This window comes from Coptis chinensis, chromosome 3 (assembly GCF_015680905.1).
Source record: "Coptis chinensis isolate HL-2020 chromosome 3, ASM1568090v1, whole genome shotgun sequence".
Taxonomy (NCBI): Eukaryota; Viridiplantae; Streptophyta; class Magnoliopsida; order Ranunculales; family Ranunculaceae; genus Coptis; species Coptis chinensis.
This window is the reverse complement of record NC_141458.1, coordinates 22,821,195-22,839,887: the sequence shown is the minus strand read 5'-3', so window position 1 is coordinate 22,839,887 and position 18,693 is coordinate 22,821,195. Positions and strand designations below refer to the sequence as shown.

At 35.1% G+C, this 18,693-nt stretch overlaps 2 protein-coding genes across 2 annotated transcripts; one reads left to right on the top strand and one right to left on the bottom strand.

Moving 5' to 3' along the window:
* Positions 1 to 13,726: 13,726 nt before the first annotated feature.
* LOC147508658 (uncharacterized) lies at positions 13,727 to 15,690 on the bottom strand. The gene is made up of 5 exons (XM_086597512.1): positions 15,493 to 15,690; positions 15,002 to 15,133; positions 14,631 to 14,927; positions 14,209 to 14,444; positions 13,727 to 14,039 (listed from the first exon to the last, which is right to left on the bottom strand). Exons 1-5 carry the CDS (start codon positions 15,688 to 15,690, stop codon positions 13,727 to 13,729), a joined length of 1,176 nt encoding a protein of 391 aa, XP_086453638.1.
* Positions 15,691 to 16,813: 1,123 nt separating this feature from the next.
* LOC147508657 (uncharacterized) lies at positions 16,814 to 18,109 on the top strand. The gene has a single exon (XM_086597511.1). The coding sequence runs from the start codon at positions 16,814 to 16,816 to the stop codon at positions 18,107 to 18,109; it is 1,296 nt and encodes a 431-aa protein (XP_086453637.1).
* The last annotated feature ends 584 nt before the right edge of the window (positions 18,110 to 18,693 follow it).

Below are 18,693 nucleotides of genomic sequence, written 5' to 3'. Positions count from 1 at the left end.
ATATTTTAAATCCAAATTTATGTAAAGCTTTGTTGCTGATGAGACACATACTTGGAATTGCACTATTAAATAGGAAACAGTTTAGTATGATAAGAATTATTTTGGAAACTAATACAAAGATGATGTTAAAGCTTAAACTTACTCCCAATCTTTTTCAGAAATAGGGATGTCAGAATGACAATAACATTTTCTTCCTTATTGCTTATATTAGCAATTGTATCGGACATTTCTCCCCATAAAGCCACGCTCTTCTCATAACCCTTGTAGATTATCCCAAATTGTCAAATACAATTTAATAATAGAAGAAAAAATTGCGTACTTCTGAATTAATGTTTGCCTTTCGTCTACCAAAGTAATTTCTCTGAAATCTTATGGTTTTTTATTACCAATTTTTTTCAAAATTGTTATTATATCTGTATTACAAATATTGTTAGATCATTCGAATATGCATTATTAAAATATACAAAAAATAATAAGTTTATAAAATACCTTTCAAGTCACATGTTGAGGCATCTTCTGTTGCAAGGAATTTTTCGAATCCAACAAAAGTGAACTTATAATTTTCAATACTCTTGCCATCTTCGTTGGTAGGAATTATTATAGTTGCTTTTGTAAACAAAATTTTGCAGTTAAATCGTCTGGTGACGGGGTAACTTGTCTTCTTTGTCCACTTCAAATTTCTCAAAAGTATAAATTTTTCCCTCTTCTAGTTTTTCTCTAAATTTGTCTTTTAGGTCATCCCGTGCACCTTGGCATGGATTTGATCTCCCTATGATTACAAAATTAAATTATTAAGTAAAAAAGTGATTATTAATTAAATGTATATTTCTGACCTTTTCATCAATGAGAAGCATGTCTATTCCAAAAGTTTGTTTTTTGTTCAACTAATTAAAGGGAACCACAATCCGGTGACATGTGCTTTCACTATACACTTGTCTTTTTGGTTGAGCTCGGCAAGTCATGTGTATTTATTTTCCATAGTGTAATGCCCGCTAAACAATATTATAACATTGTGAATTAGTTCCTTAACAAAAACTATCAATATATATTGATTGAGAAGTTATTAGTAATAAATCACAAATAGACACTTTCGGCACCGCCATCTTGAAATTTGATGGTGGCATAAGATTCACGCCAAGTTCAAAAGGTATTATTATCGTTTAGCGCTTGTGCTAAGGAGTTAAAACAAATTGACCATAGGGAAAAGAGTGAAACTGTATTGAGATCACGAGCATCACCGAAGAGATTGAGCTAATTACGGTTGAATCATCATCGAGTAGTAGAGGTATGGGAAGGCAGGGAGTAGGAGCTTACCCAGTGATGGGATTTGAACCGACCGCGCCTTGCTTGCCCACGATCTTATGATAAAACTCACCGCTTCGGAACTGGGATTGGGACTAATGTGACTCCTTTTACGCTGATGTACCTTCAAAGAACGCATCCGATGTGCCACCCGGTATACTGATCGGTTCTAACAGGGGGTATTAAGGGGAGGGAAAGATACTACGCCATATCAGAAATGCCTGCCGACTCTTCGATCTTTGCTCCTCCTGGATCTTGATCCTTCTAGTCCCCTATCATATAACAGGGTAAGTGTTTGGAGAAATACTGTAAGGGAACATCAAGTTCCTTCACGCTTTGCTCCCTTTGAGACCTTGACTCTAAACTTCAGATCCTTTCTTGTAGCCATTTATTAATCCTTTCATGAAACCACTATCTGAAAAGGGTGATCGTGAGGCATCCAGCATACCTCATTAGCGACAAGCAATGGCGGAAGAGTGATCGTTAGAAGCGCATATTACACATACCCGGATCCGTCCCTCTTCCTGAGGGTAAGAAAGCTATAGGGTTTAAGTTGGTCTATAAAGTGAAGACTCACTCTGATGGCACACTTGAGCGGTATAGAAGGTAAGGGGGTATAGGAGGGACTGACCCGCTGGTTTTAACGTTTCGAATGTGGGTACTTGGAACATTATCTTGTGTTCTGCTCTCATTTCTAAACCAAAATTTCTGGTACAGAAAAAAGCCTTTAACAATCACAACTATATCAGCTCATATTGCCGTGGTACCACTTGGACATTTAATGGCTTCAACAATCACTAAACGCGTATTCTTCAAGGGAACTCGATGGGAATTCACTATGAATCCAGGACCATTCAATGCTAGAGAGCATTTTCTGATGACCATATTTGCTAACTCAGTGTCTTTGGGCTGTTTATGCTACACATATTGTTACTGCTATCTATGTGTTTTATAATAAGGAGATCACCTTATTTGTTTTTGCCCATATACCTATAGTGTTTGTCTTAGTGGATACCTGTAATTTTTAGTTTGAACCTGTCTTACGAACGGGTGTTGCTATATAAATTATTCTAAAAAATATTTGCTACTATGCAGAGCTATGAGATATGAATGTTATATTGATTGCTCATTCAAATTTCTTATAATATGAAAATTCCACTCTTCATAAAAAGAAAAAAAAAAATCATTAATGAAAAAACCATTCAATTTTTTTTGTTGCTAGAAAATAGAAGTTTTATTGAATTCCTGTGCGAATGTCTAATGAGGCAATAATCATATTGAAGTTACTTGAATAGGAAGCATTCCCAATCATATGAAAATAGATATGATAAATACCATTTTCAATGTAAAACTATACTTGTCGAGACATTTCGACTACATATAATACAACGTTGATCGGGTGTCATTGAATGAAAGTATTTTATTTGTTTTTTTAATGACTCGGAAAATATATTTGTAATAATCTTAACATGGCCATTATTTCCCTTTTGATGAGAAAGTGCATTGCTCTGTAAGATGAGCTCGTGTTATCAATAACTTTGTAATTAGCAAAAGATAAACGCTATAGTTGTTGTAATTTAAATTGTTTGCTAAGCAAGTTATTAATTAGATAGAATAAGCTCAAATGCTTGTAAATATCATTTTTATTTTTGGGCATAATTCTGAAGTTTCAAAATTGCCTAAGTGTTAACCTATAACATTTTAAAAGAAGCACCAACTTGTGATCAAGCATAATGATGAATTGTTGCAACCCCTACCAAATTACATGTCCAAAAACTACATATACATTCTGATCAAACGAAAAGAGACTAACGCCATTTCAAATGCAGAACCGCCAAAAATATTGTTGATATACAAAAGGGCGCCTTTGTATCCTATTTAAATATTGGGTTAAGAAAAATTGTAATAGAAGAAACAAACAACGAAGAACCAATTTCAGTAGAGGAAAAAATGAGCAAGGACAGGATAACAATAGAAGAACTAATAATAGTCTGATTCTAGCTATGAGGATACGTAGAAGTTTTTTTATTCACAATAATTTTAATAGTAATGAGGTTTTTATGCAAATAAATACACTGGAAACCCAATCCATTGAGGGAAAATTATTTTTTTCCTTCAAAATATTAGTTAGTTTAAAGATGATCTATATCCAATTTTCGGTTTCTCATTAGCCATTCTATAAGGTTTGTTCGATGCATTTGCACGCAATTTCCGATTTTTCATTAATTATTCGTTAGAGTTAGTTCGATGCAGTTGCGTCAAGTTTATGATTTTCCGTTATTTATTCTTTGATGTTAGCTCAATGCATTTGCATCCATTTCCCAATTTTCCTTTAATCTAAATATTATTTAAGATTAGTTCGATGTATTTGCATCCACTTTCCACTTCCCCATTTCTCGTTACTTATTCTTTGAGGTTTGTTTCATACAGTTGCATTGAATTTATGATTTCCCGTTAATGATGCTTTGAGTTATTAGTTTTCGATTTTCTGTTAATTATTCTTTAAGATTAGTCCGATGCATTTGTATTAAGTTTTTGATTTCCTGTTAATTATTCTTTGAGGTTAGTTCAATTCATTTGCCCAGTTTCATATTTCCTTAATTATTCTTTGAGGTTAGTTTAATTCATTTGCATGCAGTTGTATTCAGTTTTCAATTTCCCGTTTATTATTTTTTGAAATTAGTTCAATGCATTTGGATCCAGTTTCCAATTTTTCGTTAATTATTCTTTGATGTTAATGCATTTGCATCCAGTTTTCAATTTTGCATTAATTATTCTTTGAAGTCAGTTCAATTCATTTTCTTCTAGTTTCTGATTTCTCGTTTATTATTCTTTGAGGTTAGTTCAATGCATTTGAATTCAATTTCCAATTTTCCGTTAATTATTCTTTGACGATGTTAATGCATTTGCATCCAGTTTTCGATTTCCCATTAATTATTCTTCTTTGAGGTTTGTTCAATCCAGTTGCATCGAGTTTCCGATTTCCAGTGAGTTATTCTTTGATGTTAGTTTAATGCAGTTGCAACTAGTTTCAAATTTCTCATTAATTATTCTTTGATGTTAGTTTAATGCAATTGGAACCAGTTTCAGATTCCCCATTAATTATTATTTGAGTTAATTATTTTTTGAGTTTAGTTCAATGCAGTTGTATCCGGTTTCCGTTTTCAATTGGGTTTTTCGTCGTTCTTTATGGGACAATTTTTTTGTATGATTCAACATTTTTTATTTAATCTTTCCATTTGTAAGTAAACAGAGCATTGAGAGCATAAAAAACACATCACGGCATTAAGATTTCCAAGGTTTAATCAAGGATAAGCTCAGGAGGAACGCACTACGTGTTGTATTTAGTTTGGTATTACTACCGTGCATTATTTTGAAAGGCGTGACACTATTCTTGAAGAGCATATTTATCAAGAATATATTTGCTTCTCACTTTCGGGTAGTTAGCAATTAATTTTTCTATGTTCTTGCTGGCATTTGTTTCATTTAGCTTAGGCAAGAAAATTTTGAGTCGTCCAGTTATACAGGACCATTTAAATGTAAGAGTGTAAGACCGGTTGCAATTGATTTGAACTTAGATGAAATCAAAGGAAATCATAAAAGAGTAGAAACAAACCTAAACATGTGCATTTGTGTGGATACCTTATTCTTAATGACTTCATATGAGCAATAGTCTTCCACAGTTACACTACATTTTTGCGAGAATTAGTTAGTCATAAATTAATTGGGTGTACAGGTTGTTAGCTCAACAATATTTTGAATTTAATCAAAAGTTCAAATGCATACCACATTTTATTTTTATTTTTTTTAAAGCATAATTTCATTAATTTACAGCAAAACAGTCATAAGTTTCAATAACCACCTTCATACATTTGTTTAATGTGGACTGAACCCTGCAGCTCTACTGACTCCTTCACTTGATTATCTAAAACTGAAAAACTAAAAACTAAAAAGACTAATCAGAAGAGCATTTCCCAAATAACTAATTTTTGTGAACTGCCATTGTTGTCATTTTTTCCACTAATGATCAAGTAAAGCTTGTGGAAAAAATGATTGATATTTCACACCAATACCACTTGCATTCGCGTATGGGTGGCACACTTTGTGATCTTCATGGCACAAATGCCAATATCATCCAATCCCCTACATCAGTATAATGACCTCGAAGTAGCTTAGTTAAGCTATAAAACCACCATATCTTCAAGGTGGTCCACGCCTCCAAGAGTTACACTCAGTTTATATTGACACCCTCTAAGGCCTGTAGAGGATCCATTTTAACCTTGACTAAATATTAAGGCAAGCTTCGAAACATCTATCACGCAACAAATTAACAATCAATGTATCAGGCACATTTCTAAACTTGAATTGCAAGGCAAAATCCAGACTTGAAAGTGAAGAGCTAAAAGCACGTGCTAGCTAGTCAAGAATGACTGGTAGACTGGCAGTAGTACTATATTCATCTTCCCCTGTTTGTATTTCTGTTACATGCATAGAAGTGATAGAACCGACAGATAGCTATGTTCTCACTTACACAGAAATATAGCAAAATAAACAACACAATGCGGTACCCAACAGCCATCACAAACATAAATTTGCCCACTTCGCATTAGTATTAGGAGAGATGTCGTAAGCACTGCGAAGAGCCTGAATCCCAGAAATTGTCCTCACCTGCCCAACAGCGAAGGAGGTCCCAACATATTCATTCTCCAAAAGCCTGTTAAGCTTGTGAAAATCTTTTGTCATAAATAAGACATGCCCCAATTAGACCAAACAAAAGGACAGTAAAAGTATAATCAAAACCAAATTATTAGATCTTCCCATAGAAAAATTATTCTAGCAACACACTAATTTGGATGACAGACAAAAAGAGGACGAAGAAACTAACGTGTTTGATCAACTTGAGAAAATATGCTTCTATTGGTAAATTAAATAGCAGTGGTTCATGGCATAAGATAACAACTTCCTCTTTGATGCGAAAAAATAAACAAAAGCACAAAGAAAACACACTAAAAATATCAGAGAACTTGATTTTAGCATGTACCTTCATAGATTTTAATGTCATGTTTAATTGGAAACTGGATGGCAATGGATTGAACTAATCTCAAAAAATAATTAATGAGAAATTGTAAACTGGATACAACTATATTGAACTAAACTAAAAAGAATAATTAACGGAAAATCGGAAACTGGATGCCAATGCATATCTTTAAAAATTAAGCAATACCCAGTTATATTCTCGCAAAATAAAGATTACCCAACTTGAACTATAATCACTTTGTCACACATAAAAAGCATATTGGGCAAGATTAAGAAACCCACATTTAATACAAAGAAATAAAAAGTGCCCAATTATCCAACGATTTCATGCATGGCATCCCCCATTTCTTCACTGAAAGAAAATATACATACAACATTAGCAATTAAAGCTATTGCCAAAAAAAATAAATTAGAGCTTCTACCAAATAGTTCGTAGAGGGTCTTTCTCCACACACACACACACACACACACACAGATATATATATATATATATATATATATATATATATATATATATATATATAGATAGATAGATAGAGAGAGAGAGAGAGAGAGAGAGAGAGAGCTAAATACAAAATGAAATGCATTGAGAGTGATCTCACCTATGGATTGTGTGAAGTTGGAAGACAATCAAATCTGAGCAATACAATACTGTGCCAATGACCTGTTGAAGTAAAAGATGCCGCAGTTCACTGCAATCTGAAAAGACGACAACATAGGCTCCCTTCTGCTTCTGACTCAATCAATCTCCCACTTTTTAATAAACTTAAATGTCCATTAACATTGAATTTGACATAATGAGAGTAACTACTATATAGGAGAGGGGGGAAAAAACACATACCAATAAAGATCAACTATCATGTTAAGTGCTGCTGCTTGGACTTTCAGACTTGAAGTTTCAGCCACTAAGTCCTCTAAAGATTTAGGAATGATCCGGTATGGAAGTTGTAGCAGGGCTTTCTCATCGCTCAATATAGGCTTATTGGTAAGTGGAGATGTTGTAAGAAACTTCCAGAAGTAGGGGGCGCCCGTCGAGAAAAGAAATCACAATACTCACCACACTTAAGCATAGTCTAATACTCTCCGTATAGCCTAAAAAGATAGAAAATTGAAACTTAAATATGAGCATAAGCATTGTGACCAATCATTAGAGATCACAATTGATCATCTGGGTGGGAAATGGAGTCATCGCAATTGAACTTCGAAGATTGAGTCATCGCCACGTTTTTCTTCGTGACAAAGAAAGATGGGTTTGCATTTTTGTGTCGTAAACTTACTTTCGTTTTTTAAGTTGAAAATGGAGACGGAGTGTTTTAAAACGAAACGAAGGTTTAGTGGGTTTTGCTAATACGCTTTCCATTTTAAGTTGGAGACTTTTTAACTTGTTCGCCAATTTTTTCTCCGTTTTTTTCTTAATCCATCCTGATTTCCCATGAGTAAAAAATGACTACTTAAAATTTGCTCACGTGGACACCCTCAGAGAGACTTATATTGGTTCTCCCAATAACGATTACAGTAAGATGCGCGCTCATGCTTGCTCAACATATTTAGAGATTAGGGCATAGAGTCATACCTAGGCAGACCAACCTGATGTATAGTAAAATAAGAAAATAATGATTTCCTTCTAATTGACTTTTTGATACATAAAACTTCTATTTACGTTCTTTAAAAACTACAGGTTTAACTTACCTTTTTCATTTCGAACTTCGAGAGCCACTTGAGTTGACTTCGCCAATTTTCTCATAATTTCCTTTGTCCGGATTGTATTGTAGCATTGACTCATTGCAAAGGGAAGAACACATAGCAATATGAAGGAGGCAAGTAAATTCTGGAAACTTCGGTGCGAGAAGGTCAACAAAAAATAAGTGAGTTATCCAAGCTCTTTGATTGCTCATGTCACACAGACTATCATGTATGGAAACAGACATTAAGAATATGTTTATTATTTTATGGGTAAAGTATGATATTATTTTATACAATCGAAAAGGAAATAGGATGGGATACCTTTCGATTTCACAGTTTCGGCAAGGAAAATTTTGAGTTTGATTCTAACTTTTTTTTAAAAAATTATAAAATGGGAGGAAGGAATTCAGAAATAAAAAAATCATATCAAGTAATATTTTTATTATAGAAGGAAACATTTACCTTCAACCTGCACTGTCAAGAATAATGCCTTCTAGTGCATATGTGGTTCCGCTAACACGGAACTCAGGTAACAGCACCATGGTGCACAGAGTTAACAACATATATCTGGAAAGAAGTATCAACGAAATAGTAAATTAGGAATCGAAACGATTGCTTAAACTACACAGCAATAGGAAAATCGTTTCCAGGTGTATTCTTCCTACTTTATCAATAAAAACTAAAACAGTAATTATATTACTTTCACACTAATGAGTAATGACAGAGAGACTGAAAGAATGAATTTCCAATACAGAATGAATGTACTGGGAATAACAAAGAACTCCCATAGTTTCTGAAGTTTACTACCAACCTACTTCTGGGGAATAGTTTAAATAATTAAAATAGGTGAAGCGATATGAAATTTGTATAGGGACGTCATCCGATAATCACCTTTGATACAGACATCATGGTAGTTGTAAGAGTACCAGTCTTGTCACTGCAGATTACTGTTGTGCACCTAGGGCAGGGATCGGGTCGGATATGGCTATATCTGAATCCGAATCCGAATAATTTCACAGTATCCTAACTCGAATCCGATTATATCCGAAATTTAATATCCGAACCAGACCGAACCCGACTGGATAACACTAAAAATTAAAAAAAAGCCCAAAAAATATATCCGAATCCGAACCCGAACCCAACATACCCGAATACATAAACGGATATGAAAATCAAATCGAACCCGATGTATTCGGTAATCGGGTCGGGTCAGATTTGGGTATACCTGACCCGATTCCCTGCCCTATGTGCACCCTAGCGTCTCTGCTGAAGGCAAAGACCTTACAATAGCATTTAACCGTACCATTCTTTTTGTCCCAAGAGCTAAGCACCTAATTCAGAAGAAGAAAGAGGCTAAGCACATATTAAAAGAAACAAAGTAATATTATGCAATAGATTTGTGATATTGATAACTGATAACTGATGTGAGCATCGAACTATGGCATCTATAAAACAAAATAGAAAATTAGAACTCAAGTCTCGTTGTTTTGCTCATTCTTTCAGATAGTTTCCAACATATATACATGCATGAACAAAAAGCAATAACAATGATATTAAACTAAAATATTAAATAAATTGAACTAAATCACAGAAGTATCACTGAAGAAAATATACCTATAGAGATATATAGTACTCACATGTTTCCTTCAATGTGGTCACTTCAACAAAAGGTGTCCCTGCATCCAAAAAGTTACAAATACTATTAATCTCCACTTCAAGAGTGTCATTACTCTTTGTAGGGTCCACGAAAATAAGAGTACTAAATGAATTACAAAACCAATATCTTACCACTATATAAATCCCCTCTTCATCGGGTCAGGCTGAAAAGGCCTCGTTATTTCTTCCTGGAAAAAAGAGTGTACTGTCCTATTCTCCCGTTTGGGTCGCCTCAGCTGCTTTGTATGATTCATATGAAGTAATCGGCCCGGATAGATCCAGATTCCTCTGCTTCTACGGGGGATTCAGATGTGGATTCTGAAGAGATAAGTCTGTGTTAATTTTCGGTCTTAGAGTTTTAGCTGTGCTTTTCTACGTGACTTTAGAGGTGGAGAAAGAAGGATTTGGCGGACTCGTGGGGTTTAAAATCTTATTTGTGGGGACTCACCGTATAATTCTTTATTCCCCGCGAGTTTTTTTCCCCTCTCCTGATTTCTCGTGACTAATTTTAGGTACTTAAAATTTGCTTACGTGGACAATCTCAGAGACCAGGAAAAGGGACTGCGAAGCCGCTTTCAGAGTCTCCTATCTTAAATAACTAACACTGCCAATCTGATTTCTACCTCATCTAAATACGAAGAAACGATTGTGCAAAATAAGAAGAGGCGGAAATCTTTAGAACCATTCAGTGGAATAGTCACACTCGGGTTGTTCAATCGTGTCGTCTTGTAAAATTCTGATTTTGCACAATCGGGTATGCTGATGAAAATATTTGCAATAGCTATGACATTGTAGTAAACATATGCACAATATTAAATAGAACTTAACAAACACTGTTTATATTTTAAGACTAAAAATAGTGTTTCTATCAATAACAACTTTGAGGAATTTAACTAACAGTTAAAATTTGATTTCGCAAGACAAAAAGAACTTATATCTCATTAACATCAAAGGTGATGAAATAAAATTGAGATAAAAAATCAACCGCCAATCCTTTGAACCAAATGCAATGAGGAGCCAAGGTTGATGAAATATCCCAGTAAAGCTTTTGAAGTGATTTCTTCTTCATCTGTATATAGAAAATCTTTTGAGTGAAAGATATTTCGTGAGGGGAGAAGCACAGGTTTTGGATGGGAAGGAAGGGTTTTTTTGGTTTAAGTTGTTTTAACGTTTTTGGGTCTACGTAAACTTCCTTTAGAACTCCTAGTTTTTTCTTAATCCCCAGATTTCTCGTGACTAATTTTGGGTACTTGAAATTTGCTTATGTGGATTATGTTTATTCTTCCGAATCTCGATCCTTTCGTCAAATCATGTCTAAACCATCCATTGATGTAAAGATTGGGCATGGAAGAGGTGAATTCGACGAAAGAAACTCTCCATGCGATCATCTTCATGTATAGGGGGAGAGAATGAGCAGATGTGATTTTTTTTTTCTTTTTCTTTTTTTTTGGTATAGAGACCGTGATTGAAAAGAAAGGGTTTTGGGTTTTGTTTTGTTGAACTTCCTTATTCACCAAAATCACTAAAAGTATTCCCCTGATTTCTTGTGTCATATCATCCTCAAACCATGACTACAGTGTTCCCACGCCATAGAACTTTCGCATACTTAATGAAGTTTACTTAAAGGTATGACAATCCAGTTAAACAAAAATACCCATGAATAGCAGGGTCCTCCTTCATCCAATCTGGAGATATCAAACACCAAATCAGCACCTTGTTACTAATCAAGAATCCTTCTTGACATGCAAGCCTCTCAAAGAATATTTTCACTTATCCACACCAGCCACATCAAGCAACAGAACCGACATGATGTTCCAAAGGCAAATCCTTCAAGGTGAAAGCAGCCTGTGATTCGAATGATTAATCTGCTCCAATAAGTATCCTCAAGACTCATAACAGTCAGGCAGATGAAAGCATTTTTAGTTGGAAGAACCAATATTCAGGGTCCAATGACATGTGGGGTTCCCAACGGCACGCATAAACATCTACCAACTTTAACTTCAAACACCTTCCTTGAATATCCATACTTAGAGTGAGTCGTGCAAGACAGACAACATGAAGGTCTGTACTGAAAAGAGTGTTGGGATCCCCAGCTCAAAGGTAGCACGTCCAATCTCATCTAAATATATAATTGTTCCATCTAACCTTGGATTCATATATATCTTTGTAAATTTCATTGAACTCCTCCAAAATATGGATTCCCTCCCAACATGTGTTTAAAACGCGTGACGATAAATCTCTTAGCAGGGAGATATATAAAAGATCGCCAACTGAAGGAAAAAAAATACTTCAGACTCTTTTGATAGAAATTTGGGTCATCCTCACCATGAATGATGACTGTCTTGGGGTAATTAAGATTTAGTAGAAGGCTTAGGTAAGAATATGCAAATCAATGTTATCTATTTTTTTTGGATTGTAGTATACAACTTGCATTCCTCATTTTATTTTTATTTTTATGTTTCTATAAATCAAAATCTCCTCGTCCTCCCTATGAGTTATGAGTTGACGACATAAAGTGGGAAAATCTTGTATTTGTTCCATAAAGAAACAGTGGAGCCTCGTACTGACAATAATATACAAACTCCAGCTTACTACGTACAACTTCAAGATCTGCAAAGCTATTTTCTTCAAACGATATATTGAAGGCATCCTCACTATTCATGTCCCCTCCATACAACTTGATTTCATCAACAATAATTCCTTTGTCAACTAAAACCTGCGAAAATTTTACCAAAAATTCATCCCACCACCCATCACATAGAAACCTGGAACATGTTTATAATACCTTAAGAAGCCCAGGAGCATCTTCTTCAAGTGTTGTTTCCACCGAATCCCTGTTAATACATTTCAAGTATAGCTGAGAACCCAAGAACTAAAAATTACCAACTACCAAGTACATATACAAAGAGTATATAAATAGACTACACCAAAAACCTACATAAAAAGATTAGAGCATTTAATTACATAAACAGTTGCAAAAAACAGTTGATTACATGTATGTAGTACCAAAATTATTTGGGTTATTGGATTGTTTGGCTTTGACAATCAAAGTTTGCATTTGTTTGATTGTTGTAATTGTCTACAAACAGTAAAAAAATAATAATATAAGTTTTTGATTTTTTTTATTCTTACCTTTTGACGAAGCTTCATTGTCGCAAATTGTTGAATACTTCATAATAATAGACAACATTTGTTGTATGCTGCTTCAAATTATCTTCTCTATCCTCGATTAGAATTTTCAGACCATCACGGGAAGTTACACGTGATACCGCAACATTTAGTTGGCCATGGGAGAAAACAATGTTTCTAAGATAAACTCCAACTAACATTCTTCAGCGTATGTCCTTGGCTTTTGTTTATTGTCATTGAATAGCAAAGTTTTATTGGGTACTGTCTTCGCTTCAAGATGGAAGGTCACTTTGTGTTTTTAGACAAAAAGTTTATCCGATGGATAGTGAGTCTGTCTCCTCTATTGCTTCCAGTAATAATTTCAGCTTCCAAAGCAAATTTTGACAAATCAGTCACTATAAGTCTCGTACCATTGCAAAGACCTTTGCTCTGGTTTATGTTTCTAAGAAGTATTATAGGTTCTCCTCGTTTTAGCTAAACCAAATGATTAGCCATTCGTGGGAGCTGGAGAGTGTTGAGGAATTCTGTAGGATACAAAATATCTTGATTTGCAACCTTATTATCCGAAAGCGGACTTAATGAGTCTACACTTGAGTAACTAACCAATTCTCCCGGAACTAAAGATAGAACATGATAGTTTATTTCATCTGCTGATTCATTTGTAGGTGTTAGAATGCACGTATCTCTGAGATACTCGGCATCATCATATTTTTGTAAAAGATCTGTGTACACCGTCTTCACAATGTTTTATATCCCATCACCTTCTGATTGAATAAGAATGTCTTATGGGATTTTAATCCAAGTAGGCTCTTCTCCCTCACACAGTGATGTTCTTGGAATTGTACCATCACTAATAGATAATATCCATTTGTTGAAATCCACATCTGATTGTCCAGATTCTCTGTTATGCAACCGCATGTTAATTGTCAAACGAAACACCTCTAGGTAACACCATTTCGATAACTCGTAATATTTGTTTAAAATCACCACCAAAAAGAATAGTTTTTCCTCCAAATGGTTTGTCCTTGAGCTTTATATCACTTTCTGACATGATATCTCTAAAACTGTTGTCAATAGCCTCGAAGTCCGTCTTTTTACTCATAGGTGCTTCGTCCCAAATAATTAAATCAGTTGCTACAATCAGATCTGCCAAGTGAGTTCCTTTTCTAATGTTGCAAGTTTTAGACTTTTCTCTATTGGAATTTTGAATCTCGAGTGAGCTGTATGACCACCTGCATGAACAGCATATAGCAAATATTAAAAAACGTAGTAATAATAATAATAACAATATTAACATTTATAATAAAGACAATAATATCTTTTTTTAAAACACCTGGTAAAAGAAGTGATGATATGCCTGATGATGCAACTGCAAGCACTATTTTTCTCTGTGATTGTAACCTTGCAATGATCGTATTCCATAGATATGTTTTCCCCGTATCTCCACTTCCATATACAAAGTATAACTTCCCTTTACCACTTTCAACAGCGGCAATGACAACGTCAAACACCTGTCTTTGTTCAACATTCAATCCAATGTGCAATTCTTCAAATTCTGCAAGGAGTGCTTCAAAATCATAGTTCAATTCCTCCCGTAGTAACCTGTTATCTAGTGGATCTGGTTTTGGAATATCAAACTGGAAATTAGCAAGTGTTCATCCATTTTCTTTCATATCATTTTCAAGTTCAAGAAGTGTACATTTTTTTAGTTCTTCATTGGTTAATTGTAGTTGACTGTTTCCAACTTTTAATCGTTTCATAGCCAATATGTCATCCGAAAGCATCTCCCAATGCTGATCCTACAATCCAACTGTGTCAGATACTTGACAAAATAGTAAAATTGTAACAAATAACTGGCGCAATGATCTACTGTTAGACCATTTTCCAGCTTCTTTAATCGTCGAGTGCCATTCATTGTCACCTTGTAGCAATCCACGCGCACGACATGCTGATTTGAAGTCTGCATAAGTTTTACCATGCACAATCCTTATATCTTCAAAACTCTGTAGACCTTTTACTATATTGAGAAGCATACGCAAGTAAAACCTTTCACCTTGCGTTGGTTGTGCATAATATATCCTACCAATCTTGATGCCATTATGAGCTCTTTCTGTCCAAATCTGGAAAAAAAAAATGACAATGTTAAAGATTACTTTAATTTTTGTTTCCGATCTATCAAAATTATAATTCATACCTTTGTGTCTTTGTGCCACACAAATTCTAATGGGAAGTCAACATAAGTTAACTGTCGAGCTTTTTCACTTTTTTTATTAGTAAGCATCCATTCTGTGAACATTGTTCTCTTAGCCTTATCACTTTGTACAACCTGAAATGTATTAGAATTTTCACAAAATACAACATTTTGTTGATTCTCAAGATGATAATTCATTCTCTCAACAAATGGATCTCGAAACTAAATGTCAAAATCAAAGATTCTCCAGCTTGCTTCGGATGCAAAGATATATATCGAAAGTCCAGATAATGTTTGATTTCATCAACTTCGTGAATGGTATGTTTTCTTGTATTTTTGTCGTACTTATAATTCTCCTCGATAATGCCTGTAGCTCGATCTAGACCTTTGGTAATATACTTGAATAAGTATTTAATCATCTGTGTACGATTACAATGCTCAACATTAATGTGACACTGAAATTCCTTGCTGAGTTTAGGATTGTAAGGAACAACCCATCTATTGTCAATCTCAACTGGGTTATAGCGACCAACCATTGCAGTGTGCTTGTTGTTTCTTCTTCTGTATACAACAAAACCATTTTCGTCAAATTTAGTCTCATTGCAAAAATCTTTAGGGAAATGTCTAGAACATCTGCTCTCTTTCATGCAAGGAGAACCCTTTTTCTTTTCACCACATGGACCATGAATCATTGAATTGACTATAGTTTCATAAAGTATTGGATATGTATCTTTGTCAGGTAATTCTGCTGAAATAAGTCTGTCTATGTCGGATCTAGTTTTAGGTTTGTCTTTTGGATGCAAAAATAGCAAAATGTGAGCATGTGGCAAACCTCTTTTCTGAAATTCAATAACGTACAACACTGAAAATAATAATAATTAGATATTAGTAAAATATTTGTGGAATTAATAATATCATTGTATATTGTTACCAATTCTTCCTTACTTAGATTTATATATGTAAAATAAAAAGGTAATTTTAAATAGTATGTACCTGCAATGACTCTACCAAAATGATTCTCATAACGGAGTCTTTTTATTATGCAGTCCAACTTTATTTTGAAGCCCGACATCCAACATCTGGTACGTCCTCTGATTTTAATCCAGGGTCATACTTTAAAAAACTCTTTATTTCTTCCCAATGTGGATTGCAAGTTACAATTATGAAAAGATCAGGGGCCTGCCCATCTACATATGGCAATAGCATCTTGATAAGTTTACACCATATGTCTAGGTCCTCCTGTAAATGATGATGGAAGGATCAAATGCTTTCCAATCGATGATGCCGAGGAATCTCTTGTAAAAGGTAAATATTTCTCAAGTTTATCATATTTAAATTTTCTATTATATAAAATATGTTATGTAATTGATTTTATGAAGTATATTATTTAAATTTGTTGTTAGAACTTTTGTAGGTATTTGATCAAGAATCATATTGGGCTTGAAAACATTGTTAAAATGTACTAATTCATGTAGGTATGAACCTTGGGTGTTTTTAGACCCATTTGAGGCCCATAGGTTAAGCTAACACAGAGTTAAAATTTTGAAGTAAACAAACCTGCAAATTTTCTCTGTAAAAATCTTTTTATTCAAAAACAAAACCTTAACCTCCATTAAAAATAAGAATATTTTTTATTGAAAGAAATAGAAGAGGAATAAGAAAAATGATTGGAGAAAATGAAGCTTTGATATTCTTTTACTGGCATTCAATCCAAAGTGAGTAGACGCTATTTAATTTTTTTTGAATTGATATTGTGTTAAGAGAATTTATATTATATTATTATTGTTTTGTTTGGATTGTAATGTCTAGGACATAATGGGGTTGCCGGACTATGCTGAGTGCTTTTTCCACAATGATGAAGTCGATAGAACAGGCAACCTTTGGATATTGTATAAGAGAGGATTGCAAATAAACCTTGTACATGCCTCAAGGCAGCAAATAACAATTGAGGTAGAAGGAGTTGTCATGTCTTTTGTTCATGCCCACAGCCTAATGCTCCACAGAAGACAACTCTGGGCTGAATTGGTGGCTATGAAGACGGATTTGCCATGGTTGGTTGCAGGCGACTTCAACTGTGTCCTGAGCTACTCAGAGAAAAGGGGAGGGAGACCTCCGATGAGACTGGCAATGGAAGAATTCCACAATATGATCAACGATTGTTGCCTTATGCAAGCTAATTCCCAGGGCCAAACTTTCACTTGGTGTAATAATCAAGCTGGAGCTGGCAGAATAGTGTCTATGCTTGACCGCATTTTGGTTAATAATGCTTGGAACTGTAAGTTCACGGGCTGGAGGTATAAAGTGCTCAGCAGAGTGGCGTCTGATCACTCCCCCCTTTGCGGTGATTTTGTACAGATTCCCAGACCAGGTAACGCTCCTTTTAGATTCAATAAATTTTGGATTACTCACCCAACCTTCCTGCAGACTGTCTTCACCAGCTGGAATCAGTCCCTGCATGGAACCCCGATGGTAGTGCTCATGAAAAAGCTTCAAAGACTCAAAAAAGATCTTAAAATTTGGAACCTTGAAGTGTTCGGGAATGTCGAAATAAATCTCGCCAAAGCCCAGGAGGAACTGAGTCAGGCTCAACAAGAAGTGGAGATGAACTTGGAGGATAGTCAAGCAGTGAACCAAGTTATGCTTAAAGAAGCCCAACTTTGTCAAGCTATGGCCGACCACCAACACTTGTGGAGAGCTAAAAGCAAAGACAAATGGGTTGGAGAAGGTGAAAGAAATTCGGCCTACTTTCACGCTCTGTATAAAACTAGACAGACTAAAGCTATGATTCACGAGTTGCAAAATGAGGAGGGTGTGCTAATGTCTACACAAACTCAAATTCAAGAATATGCGGTGAAATCGTATACACAAAAATTCTTGAAAAATCCGGTGATCCAGGATGATGCCCTACTGGAATCCATCCAGCCTTCTCTTACGGCTATGGATGCAATGTTCTTGTCCCAAACCCCCAATTACGAAGAAATTCAACAAGTGGTGTTTATGATGAACCCGACTGACTCTCGGGGCCAGATGGATTCTCAGGTTGCTTCTACCATGCTTGTTGGTCTATTATTAGGATTGATGTGTGTTTTGCTATACAGTCCTTTTTGTTGATCCAAGAATTCCACAAGGTTTCAACTCTAATTTCTTGTCACTCATCCCGAAGGAGAGAAACGCGGTCAAACTGATCCAATTCAGGCCAATATGTTTGAGTAACTTCAACATGAAGATTATTTCTAAGATCCTCCAAGTCAGACTAAATAAGTTCATTGGGAGGATCATATCTCCACAAAGCAGCGTTTTTATTCGAGGAGAAGTGTGCACTCCAATATAGGGCTTGCATCAGAAATGGTGAATGAGCTGGATATAAAAAGATTTGGAGGGAATGTGGTGATGAAGATTGATATTTCTCAAGCCTTCGATACTTTAAGTTGGGAATTCTTATTTCAAGTTCTCACCCGATTTGGTTTCCCAATTAGATTCATCAACTGGATTCATTGTATTCTAAAGTCAGCGAAAATGTCGGTCCTTATCAATGGTGGGCCTTGCGGGCTTCTTTTAAGTGGAAAGGGGTCTAAGGCAGGGAAACCCCTTATCACCTCTCCTCTTTGCATTAGCTGAAGAGGTACTGAGTAGAAATATCCTAGAATTGAGAAACAAGAGATTGGTAGGATCGATGGTGATTAACAGGGGGCAGA

What these genes read in the sequence shown, in the direction of transcription:
- LOC147508657 (XM_086597511.1), top strand. Translation starts at nt 16,814, where the DNA reads ATGGGGTTGCCGGACTATGCTGAGTGCTTTTTCCACAATGATGAAGTC.
- LOC147508658 (XM_086597512.1), bottom strand. Translation starts at nt 15,690, where the DNA reads ATGATTCATGGTCCATGTGGTGAAAAGAAAAAGGGTTCTCCTTGCATG. An exon ending in TGTGGCACAAAGACACAAAG is followed by an intron (nt 14,928 to 15,001) that starts GTATGAATTATA and finishes TTTTTTTTCCAG; the next exon opens with ATTTGGACAGAAAGAGCTCA. An exon ending in TGGAATACGATCATTGCAAG is followed by an intron (nt 14,040 to 14,208) that starts GTTACAATCACA and finishes CTGTTCATGCAG; the next exon opens with GTGGTCATACAGCTCACTCG.